Consider the following 13,418-nt stretch of genomic DNA (forward strand, 5'->3'; position numbering starts at 1 on the left):
TGTATTTTTGTGGGGATGGAGGACGGAGAGAGAAACCAGCAGTTAGAATGTGAATGAGGGTAATATAACTAAATGAAAAACAGGAGGATCAGGAGTCACAATCTCAGTTCATTTCTTCTGTTAGAAAGTTTTTCCCTAAACCAAGTCTAAATCCGCCATTCTTTAGCTTTTGCACATTGTTCCTGATTCATTCCTTTGTGACTAAGCAGAACAAATCTTATCACTTTTTTACAAGAAAACCTATTTGATCCTAAGCCAAATTTAGCTGTTCAATACTGCCTCTCAAATATGATAAACATAAAGTGACAAAATACTATATCCTGATATCTTAACCAGATGAAAGCACAGGAACCTCCATTGAATCAGTCAGTTAATCATAGATTTTAGATTTAAGTATGCTATACCTGAAGTGTGTTTGACTTGTTTGAGAAAATTTGATCACAATGTGTGAGTCATTTGCAAAAGAGTCAGTTCAGAAGCAAAGAAATCTTGAGTTTCAGCAGTTTAGGGTAGGTATTTTCTCCAAGTACCTGGAGAGAAATCACTTGCTGACAGGAAGGCACCTGCTGCCTTAATGTTGGCCTCTAGTATCATCCTGCAATCTGCTTGACTGGAGGGATGATGTAATAAAAATTTGAAGACTGGAGAATTTGGATCTTGTTTTTTTTTGACATTTAAAACATTTAGCTTTTCTTTTTTAACAAAGTTTTTGTTTTAAAAATCTATGTTCTTTCCATCCTACCTCACCTTTAGAAAAAGGAAAAAAAAAGTAAAACAATACTCTTATAATAAATATGTATAGGGAGTTGTTAACAGTAGATAGTGCACTAGGCCTGGACTTAGGAAGAGTTTAAATGTGACCTTAGACATTTATTAGCTGTGTGACCCTGAACAAGTCACTTAGCCCTATTTACCTGAGTTTCTCATCTATAAAATGAACTGGAGAAGGAAATGGCAAAACACTTCAGTTTCTTTGCCAAGAAAATCTCAAATGGGGCCACAAACAGTCAGACATGACTGAAACAACTCAACAAGAAGCAATATATATTATTGTAAAACATGTTTCAAGCTCTCTGAGACTGACATTTCTCTGCCTGGAGATAGACAGCATGTTTTAGCCCTCTAGACTCATGACTGGACATTGTGTGGATCAGAGTTTGTAAGTATTTCAAAGTATACCCTTCAGTTTTTAATTTGCAAATAAGTATTCTTATAAATATATTTGTTTAAAAAAATTATTTGGTACTTGATAAAGACTTAGTCTTTAGACTGAACACTTTCAATGTCTTAATTTGATCCTTATATTCTCTCACTTATTCTCTGAGCAGGGTTGTCTTCTTCTAACATGTTAATATCTTTCTCAAAATGTGGTGACCAGAATAGAATGCTGTATTCCATTACGATGTGATCTGTTTATAGTTTATAGTTTCATTTTCATCACAGTGCTTCTCATTGTAGTCTAGGATAGCTTTTTTAGTCTGCTGTATAACACATTGTTGAATCATGCTGTACTTCTAGTTAAATACTCAGGCAAGAGTTGTCTAGACACATATCCCTCATCTTGTTACTAGGGAAATCAATCATTTTGAACTCACTTTAACACTCTACATTTGTTCCTGTTAAACTTCCATTCCACTCATTGTTCAAAGTTTTCAAGATCTTCTGTCATCCCATATGTTAATTATCACCTCCATATTGTGTCATCTGCAAGTATGATAAGTTGCTATCTTATAGTGCCTCTGAGTCATTGATTATATATGTAATGTTCAGGCTAACTTTCTGGAGGTCCTCTGGAAGGGCCTTGGGCTCAGCAGGGTAGTCACCATGAGAATGGTCAGGAATAGAGTCTAAAGTCTATACTGTCTCCTTCACAGTCTGTGTCTGTCGTAGTCCGTCTCCTTCACAGTCTGTTTCACTCTGGCTCTGACTCTGACTGACCGTGTCCCCAGTTCTCTCAGCCCTTAAATACCCTATTCCCCAGTTCTCTCAGCCTTTAAATACCCTATTACAATTACATCATTACAGCATACTGAGTATATGCCAACTAGTCATTATATCATCATATCAAACTAGAGTGATTATATCATTATATCATACTAGATATATATGAACTAGAGAACCATTATCTCATCAATTCCACTGAGTTAATACCTTGTTGTAAGTATCCTTGTTTCAAGTATACTTCTCTTGTTTTCTTTTGTTTTAGAAAACAGGTGGTCATGCCCTCCCTGATTTCTCAGGAAGGGAGTTGAAAATACCCAAAAAAAAAAAAAAAAAAACCACACACCAAAGGGAAGTGGGGAATCAAACCAGATATTGTTGGTGGGTTCCCTCTGGGCTGAAATTGAAAACAGGTATACATAAATCCATCGGCATGGGAGGTATTACACAAGCATATAGTAATATAACACAGGCTAGTAGTGATGTAACAAACAACATGAATCAACATGAGGAATTATACATGTTCATAAGTCCTAGAAGGAGGATATATAAATAGCAATCACCTCCTTCAGCAGCCAAGAGATAGTCCAAAACCAATGTATTGTCCGTTGCTTCATATTTCTGGAAATCCAGTGATTCCTATAGGTTTTTAAAGTCCTCAAAGTCCTGAAGTTTTGAAGTTTTTTAGTCTCATTATGTCAGGAAATCCACTGATTCCCACAGATTTTGAAGTCCTTCAGCAGTCTCCTTAACAATTTTTGATACTCATTAGTCAATCGCCATACACATGGGTTAACAGCCATGCTTTTTCAGTGTCGTGTGCAGTTAGAGATAGAGTCATGTGATGTTTCTTGGCTTTTCCTTTGTTTAAAGGGTCTTCTCCATCTCTCTGTGTCATAGGGGGTGGACATAGCTGCTGCATGGGTGGTGCTGATGATGTTATTGCCCCTCCCACTCCTCCAACTGAGCTGTGAAAGTGAGAAGCACCACACCCCTTAAGTTCATCAGCACTGTACTTAACTCCTTTCTTATCCAATTCTTTATGCTTTTCAGCTGCTTTGTCAGTATCAAATCCCTCCTGCTCTTTCTCCTCACACTTTCTTGTCTGGCTGTCCACCTTAAAATTTTTCTTTATTTTAAAACTTGTGGAATTCCTTAAAGCCAATGGTATTATGTTGTAGATATAGAATGTTTCCTCAGGAATCGAATCAGGCCCTTAGCATTGTAATATTCAATTAGTTGCTCTTCCACTAGTTTCCACATATCTGGCTCTAATTTTTCTTCCTTAGACAACCAAGGAGACATGCACTCTTAATATATTTAAGAGTCCAACGATTTGCTTCCAAGTTACCAACAAACCTTGCTTCTTTAATAACCTAATTATGTATTCTACACATTCCCCTTGGGGTGGGGAAGGATCTTTTCTTAATATTTGCCCCATTTCAGCTGAGAAAAAAATGAAAGTGAGTTGTTTAGCCCTTACCAAAGTATCCTGCTTGTCTGATTTTGTACTCACCCTATTTCTGGGTCACGGGGACTTCTTCACTGATTTAATGATCCCGTCAGTTGGAACTGCTGAGTGTAGGTCCTTATGTCCAGAGCCTCAAAATGTAGCGTGCTTCTTTCAGTGCCCCATGTTGGGCGCCAAAATGTAATGTCCAGGCTAGCTTTCTGGAGGTCCTCTGGAAGGGCCTTGGTCTCAAAAAGATAGTCACCACAAGGCTGGTCAGGAATAGAGTCTAAAGTCTTTATTGTCCCCTTAACAGTCTGTCTCCTACACAGTCTGTCCAGTCTGACTGACTCTTGACTGGCCATGTCCCTGTTCTCTCAGCCCTTAAATACCCTATTACAATTGCATCATTACAGCATACTGAGTTTATGCCAACTAGAGTGATTATATCATTATATCAGACTAGAGTGATTGTATCATGATATCATACTAGATATATGTAAACTAGAGAACTTATCAATTCCACTGAGTTAATACCTTGTTGTAAGTATCCTTGTTTCAAGTATACTTCTTTCGGCCCTCTACAAAATATGAGCTAAATATTAAATAGTGTGGGCTAAAAAGAGATCCTTGGCATACTCCACATTTCCACGAATTCCTTAGTGATTTCTTTTGGGGTTTGGCCATTCAATCAGTTCCATATTGTCATTGAACCCATATTTCTCCAGTTTTATACACAAAGCTAGCATTAGAGATTTTATCAAGGGTGTAAGGGATTAATTAGCTAAGATGTATGCCTACAAATATTGTCATGCTACTTTTGGGCGAATGGTTATCTTAAGGGCAGTCAGATCTTCTGTTTGGAGGATCCTGGAATGGAAGAGTGGTCTGAATAGCTTCAGGTTTGCATTTCTTCTTATATAGTCCCAAATGGAATATATGTTTCAGTTCCACTTTTTAAACAAGATCATTTCCTTGTTTTAAAACTGCATCCAGCAATACTGTCCTATCATCCTGCTGCTTTTTAGAGTATTTTAAGATTGAATAAGATTTAAGATGATAGGAACTTTGTATTTAGAGGGAGAGTAGAAGTCTCCCAATATTATTAGCATTCAGTATTTAGTCAAAAGCTTCATTTCTTCATGATGACCTTCAAATTGTATTTTTTCCAAATTGTATTTTTAAAGAAAACTTGTCCAAATACATTTCAAGACAGTTTGATTATATAATGTTTTGATGTAATACATATCAACAGTTCCCTTCAACAAAGTACTTTCTCTGAAAAATATTGATTAATAGAAGGGAAAATTTGGTATAATATGTTTCTAACTAACATTGAAATTCAGTACTCCAAAATCTCACAGACATGCTTTTGTAAGATAAGTGTGTTATTGTTGTTGCTTTTTTGCTATCCCTTTCTAAGTATAATAAGGTCATGCTTTTAATTTTTTTTCTCTTCCATCACAGTCCATATCCTTCCTATCTTCTCAAATGAAACACACACACAACAAAAAAGTTTTAGCAAATATCTAATTTACAGTGTTGTTTACATTTATTTCCATTAGTATAAACCAAAAAGTATTTCAACGGTTTCATCTTTGCTTCTCTCATTGTTCCGAAATTCTCAGTTGATATGAGGAGCATGCTTCTTTCTCCTACATGTGTTAGAGCAAACTTGGGATTATTTATTCATCCATCTCTCTTTTGTATACAGTGTGTTTTAAGGCCAGAATTTAAGTCTATATAAACCACTTAGCCATTGATTAGATCTAAAACCTGAATATAGGGTCGCTTTAAGTCACTTATTTCAGTTTAGACTTATTTTATCTCTAAAAGACCTTGTTTCACCTGAATTAATTAATTACAAATAGCTAGTGGAAACTTAAGTAGTCTACAATCTTTTTCTTGGGAACAAGAAGTGAATTTGGTATATTTATAGAGGGTACATATGATACATGTTCATCTGTCTATACATAGGCACTTGTTTTTTAAGCCATTGGATAAAGAGGGGGTATCATTTATTTTGGATGTATAAATCTAGTTTCATAATCAAAATTAAAATAATTATAAAAATTATTTTATTTTTACATGATATTTCCCAGTGTTTGAAAAGTCAACATTCAACAAAAAAATTAAATGCTTACTACATGCCAATGTATACAGTATGACCAAATATGTAAAATATAACCAAAAAAGAAAGTCTTTGCTTTCAAGGAGCTTTCATTCTAATAGAGAAGAAGACAATAGGCAAAGGGAGGATGAAAAAGGGGAGAGGAAGACGATGTCTGGCTCAGGGGCATGATGGAAATTTCTGGTGGAGGGCAGGCTGTCCTGGGCATTCTAGAATAGGGTACTTCAAAGGTAGGAGTTTATGAGTTCCAGGGCCAAAGTGAACTTCAGGGTCACTTGAAGTACATTATCTCATTTGAAGTTGGAATCAGGGCTGTAAACACATGAATTTTTGCACTAAAGATCATAAACTTAAAACTGAAAGGTATCTTAGAAATCTGTCCAGCCCCTCATTTTACAGATGAGGAAACTGAAGCCCATATTGAGTAAGTGATTTGTCCAATGTTATTATAGTGGAGCTAGCATATGAACCTAGCTTATCTGACTCCAAATCCAGAATTCTTTTCAGTGCCACATTGTCCATTCATTTCTGTACTATTGCCAGAATGTCACATTAAGAGACAAGATCCCAGGGACAGTAAATTGTTTTTGCCTCTGGGCATTTCATGGTTTGTTTTTAAAATTTTTTCATTATTGGATAAACGTCCCTTAGTCATCAAAAGGAAAAAGTGACCAACTAGATAACATTTCGTTTGTTTTTTATATGTGGAAACTAGGTAATACAAAAATACTTTGCTAGTTGGAATAAAATTTTGTCTTAGTTGACCTTATGTCTTAAACAGTCTGCTTTCTAGGCTGCTTTGACATAGATGAGAACTTGGAAGTTTCATCGAGCAGCTTTTCCCCCTCAGGTGGAAAAAACACCTCCAAATCTTTCAGGAAATGGTGAATCACATATACTCTGACTCACTAGAAATTGCTGTGACTTTTTGTAGTTTTTTCATACTAGAGTACAAGGTGATAGAAGAAAATCCAATTGACAATCTTCATTAAAAGTTTTGATCCTGATTCCTGAGCTCTGGCTTCGTTATAATCTATTTAATCATGCAGAAAGTTTCAAGATGTTTTAAATTTTTTTTAAGTAAATGTTTAGTTCCCCCCATCTCCCCACCCCCCACCCCCTACCCCCACTTATTCACCCTGCCTCCCAGGTAGCTAAATTTTTTAGTTTCTTAATTCAGAAGTCTGTCTAATTTATTCTTTTTTTTTTTTGGTCTAATATAGTCTTAACTTTAGCCAGGTTTGCTGAAAGAAATTAAGGTCTTTGGGGTTTTTTTGTTTGTTTGTTTGTTTTGGTTTTTTTGATTAGCACTAATAGTAATCTGACATATTATGTTCAGTATCTGTATTTGCTTACTAAGACTCCTTTTCTTTTGTTCAGCTTGCTTTAGCAATAGCAGATCTGGCCCTCCAGATGCCTTCCTGGAAAGGCTGTGTGCAGACCCTGGTAGAAAAGTAAGTAACTTATCTTCACAGTGAACTGATGTTTTGGAGAGAAACACAGATAATCTAAATGGAGATTAATAATGTCTAAATATTCAGTTTTTTGATATTTTAGAGAAAAAGAACCACAATTAGTTTTGTAGACATTTCCTTGACAAAAAGGAAAAAGAGACAAATACAATGTTTGTCCTTCTTTAAGTCTTAAGGGCATCAGTTTTATTGGTTTTTCTTTTTTGTTTGTTTATTTCTTTAACCATTGTCCAAAAACCTTAAATAAGTTTTTGGTGGGGGAGGACTAATTAAAGTTTCTTACTCCTTGTTTCTGTCAGGACTACGTGGTATTGCTTATTAGCTACCAGAATTTTCCATGTTGCTCTGTGGATTACTCCCACCATCTGGCACATAAGCAGTTCTATAAATTGTTACCAGACTATTGTAGTTATATTAGTGGGAAAATTATTATAGTTTTGGTTTGCAATTGAGATTATTATTGAATGGTTGAATTTTCTTGCAAATGGATAATATTTTTCTTAAAAAAATATAGTCTATTATTTTGAAGAACTTTAAGTGACAATAAAACATTAAGTATCCAATTCTGAGTAATCTTAATATTTGGCCAAACTTTTTTTTCCTGAAAACTTGAACATGTCCTTTTTAACTTTCCCTTATGGTGACTACTTAAAATCTTTGTGATTAGAAGTATTTGCTAGCTTTTTTTCCCCTCATTTATTTTATTGTGTATTTTCCATCACCTTTTTTCCTCCTAGCTTATTTTCTTCTTTTCCCCCCAAGATATAGCAATGATGTAACTTCTTTGCCTTTTCTGCTGGAGATCCTTACGGTTTTACCTGAGGAAGTTCATAGCCGTTCGTTACGAATTGGAGCTAATCGTCGCACAGAAATTATAGAAGACTTGGCTTACTACTCAAGCACTGTGGTTTCTCTATTGGTAAGTAGGTTAGAGATACTTATCTGCTTTTTAAAGATATTTCCTCCCTTTTGGCACCCTAGATTTTCGCCTCCCGTTTGCCATATAGTATTTTTTATATTTAAAGATTCCAATACAAATGTTATTTTTTTGGTTTTCTGAAAAATATTTTGCTGATATTAAAAAATCCCACAGTCACTTCCTCTTTCCAAACCCCCATCTCCATTAATACTTTTTGCCTTATAACAAAAACAACAAAAATTAAGCAAAATTGATACAATAACCTCATTCCACTGATTGCATTCATCTTTATGCATCTGGGCCCACATTAACTGAGTCCTCTGGAACCAGCACTGGTCATTTCATTTGATCTGAATTATGTTTTATGACTCGTATCTGAGTTTTTGCTATTGGCTTCATGCATATTGTCTTTTGGGTTCTTTCTGCTTTGTTTTGCATAATTCATAAAAGTCTTGTTACATTTATTCAGCAGCACTTAAGGATCTGATGTGGGTTGAGCTCTGGTGAGAGTGGGCAAAAATACTACAGGCCCAAACCTGCATTCTTTTAGGGGAGACAGCATGTATACAGGAAAATAAGTACAACATATAGAAATAGTCGAGTAATTTTCAGGGGAAAGCACTGGCAACTGTAGAGGCGATTAGGAAAAGGGTTTTTGTTTTTTTTTTAATTTTAAAAAAATTGTATGTATGGGTAATTTTACAGCATTGACAATTGCCAAACCTTTTGTACCAATTTTTCCCCTCTTTTCCCCCATCCCCTCCCATAGATGGCAGGATGACCAGCAGATGTTAAATATATTAAAGTATAAATTAGATACACAATAAGTATACTTGACCAAACTGTTATTTTGCTGTACAAAAAGGATCAGATTCAGAAATATTGTACAATTAGCCTGTGAAGGAAATCCAAAATGCAGGCAGGCAAAAATATAGGGATTGGGAGGAAAAGTTTTTTAAGTAAGCCTTAGAACTGAGCTTTAAGGTTGCTAAGTCCTGCATCATTTGGAATGCTGGCATTCTTGGGATCTTTTGACCAGGGGTTTTTAGCAAACCACAAAAATTAAACCCACAAAATAACTACATTGTTTCTCTTTACTATATGAGAGGTTCTCTACTAATTGTTGTTATTGCTGCCATGAACCCTTTTGGCACATTGAAATGTAGTTATGAAAATATTTGAAAAAACCAAACAAGTTTACAGATCCCATGTTAAGACCCTCTCTGATAGAAGAACATTGACTATAGAAATATTTTTAGCTTTGGATTAAACATTTTATGTCAAATAAATTGAAATATTTAGTCATTAGTCAGTACACATTTGTTTTTGCAAATATATAACTGTGTAAGACATTTATGTTTAATGTATAGCTATTATGTGCTAAGTGTAGAGGATAGTTAATACATAGAAAGGCAGTCTCTTCCCTCAAGGAGCATACAATCTAATGTGGAAATGGACCTTGAAAACTTGGACTGGGTAGAGTGAGTAGGAGAATAAAGTCCCAAAATAGTGCCAAGTGGGAAATGAGATGATGTCTGAACTCTCTCCTTAAATGGAGGTTTGGAAGGTACAGAGCAGCCAGATTGCTCAGTGGAGAGAGCATGGAGCCTGGAGTCGGGAAAACTGAGTTCAAATCTGGCCTCACATAGCAGTGTGTGCCTGGATAAGTCACTTAGCCTCATTTCTCATCAGTAAAAAGGGGATATACTGGAGAGCGCAATGGCAAACTATCCCAGTATCTTTGCCAGGAAAATCCCATATGAAGTCAAGAAGAGCTGGACATGACTAAATGACAACAAAGCCTGTTTTTTATTAAGCAAGTTCCTTTGGAACTTTTTGTGTTAGAATGTATTACATTGGTTTTTGCAGGGACATTTCTAGGTTCTTATTGATAAATTCATGTTTCTCCATTTTATGATTCAGTTATGTTACTTTAAGAATTCTTGTTACTGTTTCTTCAGAGCAGCAGTAATTTCGATGATTTCAATAAGAGCATTAAGAAATTCTGCATTAAAAGAAGGGAACTATAAATGCTTTTTTCTTCTTTCTCTAATATATCTTTGAGTCATGCTGGAAGCTGGGGCATAGAAGGGAATTGATAGAATTGGCATCAGAAGTCTATTCTAGAATAAATCAAAGTACTCTTTTGGAATGGTATTGCATCTTGATTTGTTTGAGATGACTTTTAAAAATTTCATTTAATAAAATATTATTTAAATGAAATACTGAGGTATGACCAAAATGATACTAGAGTCCATACAAGATCTATGTATGCATTAGAAGTGATTTTGAATGAGTTTTTCTTTATTTTTTGTTACTTTTATACACATTCCACATAGATAAAATACAGTGCTTTCAATGATGCATAAGAGAACTGTAAGTTGTTTATTTTGTAGAACCTGAAAGTAAATGCCAACACAAAGCTATATTTGTTCTAATAATCTGGTCAGAAAAACCTTTTTAAGCTTTTGTTTCTCATCTTTTAAAAAAAAAAAATTCATTATCTCTTTTTGATCTTGTTTTCTTCACCAACCAATTTTTTGCCAGGGTTTTGTCATCATTTTCAGATCCTCAGACCAAAGAAATTATAATTAAAAAAAAAAAAAGACCTAAACGTCCAACTCTGCACAATTTCATAATGATTGATCTAGTCAATGATAGTCAATGCTTTTCTTTGACGTTTATTTCATTATTAATTAGGCTTCATTGTTAGAATTTTTTTTTAATTTTGAAACCAGATTTGAAAGAAGAAACTTACCCCTTTTGTTGTTCTTGTGTGTGTTTGTATGTGTAAAATGTATCTATAATGTATCCAAGAATATTCATTCCCATCTTTGAGAGTATTTGTACATTACTAGCTTGTAGCTTCTCAGAATAGTTAAATTTGTTGTTTTCCTGTTGATTTCTTCTAAAATATTGCTTTTGTCCATATTTTTCCATTTCTCCTTACACAGCCCTTGTAAAGAGATATGTTAACATGAATTTTGGCCATTGCAGTAATTTCCTAGGAGACCTTTTCTCTGCTACTCTCTGTTGCCTCTCTTTTATATTGCATCCAAAAGATTTTTTCTTTAATTCATAGATATGATTAGGCTCAAGCATTTTTAGTGGTTCTTTAATTGTCTCTATATTGCCAACTCTTTTTATTCTGGCTTATATATCCTTCCCAATCTCTGGCCAGCTTTATCTTACATTATTCCCCTCCACATGGCCTATCCATTCAAACTTACTATCTGTTCTTTTTCCCTGAAATATGTTCTCTACTATCTTTCCTCTTACTTTTCCTTGTGCTTTTCAGTTCAGTTCAGCCAATATTTATTTAGTATCTAGTGTCTATAAGGGATTAAATAAATGATGCTGATGATAACAATACAAAATTGAAATAGTCCTTGATTCCAAGGAACTTCTGTTTTGGTAGGTTTGGGGAACTAACCACTGGAGGAATCAGAAAAGACTACCAGCAGATAACATTATACCTTAGCTGAGTCTCTAAGTTCTAAGAGATGAAGGGATAGGGGTTGGAGATAGATTATGTAAAGGCATTTTTTGGAGGGCTAAGTTCAGGAATAGAGCTAGGTCATTTTGGCTGAAACACAAGAGGTCATAAAGGTGAGTAATACAAATGTCTGGAAAAATAGGTTAGTGTCATATTAGAGAAAGGTTCAAGTAATAACAGCTTGAGAAGTTTATTTTATTTCATAGACAATGAAGATAAAGATCTTTGAAAAGAATATTTTCATATCAGACTTTTCTTTTAGGAGTATTGATTTGGCAGTCTGGAAAGGGAGGTGATTTAGAGAAGGGAAGGACTTATAGAAAGGAAACATTCACACCAAATTTGTGAAGGAACCTGAAAATTACCCAAAATCTCAAAAAAATAAACTTTCTTCTATCAGTAAGAATCTAGGAGCAATAATTTGTGTGTATTGAATGTATAAAAATTAGATATGAAATTCTCCATTAAAAAACTTAATTCAGTAAGGAAATCAGTTAGGCTCTTTCCATAGTAGATATAAAGTGTGAATTAGGGTAGTGTCCCCATGAGAAGAGACAGATAGAACATCAATTTAGCAACTGGTGGGATATGGGCAGGACTGAGGGGGATAATCAAGACTAAGATGACTCTGAGGATTGGAAGGATGTGGTTTATTAGACAAAAAGAAAAGTTTGAAGCAAAAGTTGGGACAGGGAGAACATTTGAATTTGTTGCATTTGAGGTTCTGATAAAATATCTAGGTAATATCTAAGAATGGGGAATTTTACTTATTTATTTTTTGTTTAGTATTTTAATTATTTCTAATTACATGTAAAAAGGATATTTAACATTTATCCTTTCTTCCTCCTTCTACTCTCTAATTGAGAAGGCAAGCAGTTTGATAGAAGTTATACATAGGTAGTCATGTAAAACATTTTCATATTAATTATGTTGTGAAACACCCAAGAAAAATAAAGTCTGTTAAAAATATTCTTCAATCTGCATTTGGACTCATTCCGTTCTTTCTTTGGAAGTGAATAGCATTTTTCATCATAAGTTCTTCAGAATTGCTCAAATTATTACATTGCTAAGGATATGCAATTACTAGTTGCAATGATTTCCTGGCTCTGATCAGTTCACTTTGTATCAGTTAATATAAGTCTTACCAGGTTTTTCTGAAACTACAGAGGCAAGATCATGGTCTTTTATCCCATTTTTCCTGGCTGCAGAATCTTTCTCCAGTCTGGAGTGATGAGGTTAACATTCCTCTAGCATACACCCCTCAGTTTATCCTATGTATATGTAATAAATTCTCTACATATATTGTATGATCATTAAAATGATCCTAAGCTCCTGCTGCGGAGTAGAAGTTAATATTTATAATGCAATTGAGCATGCGGCTTCTCTAGCTAAGCTATGATATTTGTCTTACTTTCAACTTTTTTTTTTTAAACTACACAACTAGTTCTGTTGAATTTTATCTAGTTTCAACTGGTTAAAGAGGTTCTCCTGCTCCTTTCTTCTGGATACTTCTAGTTCCAGATTTCCTGTTTTTCTCTGCTATGGCAATATAGTTGTTTATTTTTTTCTCATAGTGGGTATCCCTTTAATTTCTAATTCTTTGCCATCACAAAAAGAACAACTATAAATATTTTTTTACATATAGATACTTTTCCTTTTGATCTCTTTGAGGTATAGATCTATTAGTGGTATTGCTAAATCTAAGGGTATGCTCAATTTGGTAGCCCTTTGGTCAGAGTCCTAAGTTGCTCTCCAGAATGGTTGGATTGATTCATAACTCCATCAACAATGCATTGATATCCCAATTTTCCCACCTCCCTTCCAATATTTTCATTTTTCTTTTCTGTTGTAATAGCCAATTTGTTAGGTATCAGGTGGTATCTCATAGCTGTTTTAATTTGCATTTTAAAAATCACTATTGATTAGAGAAATGCAAATAATACTCTCTGTCTCTTCTTTGATCATAAATTCTTCCTTTATTCACAGATCTGACAGGTAAATCCTAAATT

General features: G+C 34.5%; 1 protein-coding gene across 1 annotated transcript in view; it reads left to right on the top strand.

Annotated features, from left to right (window-relative positions):
* TNPO3 (transportin 3) overlaps positions 1-13,418 on the top strand; it is a 127,071-nt gene that overhangs the window by 42,976 nt on the left and 70,677 nt on the right. The window contains exons 3-4 of the mRNA XM_051962960.1: positions 6,903-6,976; positions 7,757-7,913. Of these exons, the coding sequence (XP_051818920.1) occupies positions 6,903-6,976; positions 7,757-7,913 (231 nt within the window). The remainder of the gene's footprint in view (positions 1-6,902; positions 6,977-7,756; positions 7,914-13,418) is intronic.

This window comes from Antechinus flavipes, chromosome 5 (genome assembly GCF_016432865.1).
Source record: "Antechinus flavipes isolate AdamAnt ecotype Samford, QLD, Australia chromosome 5, AdamAnt_v2, whole genome shotgun sequence".
NCBI lineage: Eukaryota > Metazoa > Chordata > Mammalia > Dasyuromorphia > Dasyuridae > Antechinus > Antechinus flavipes.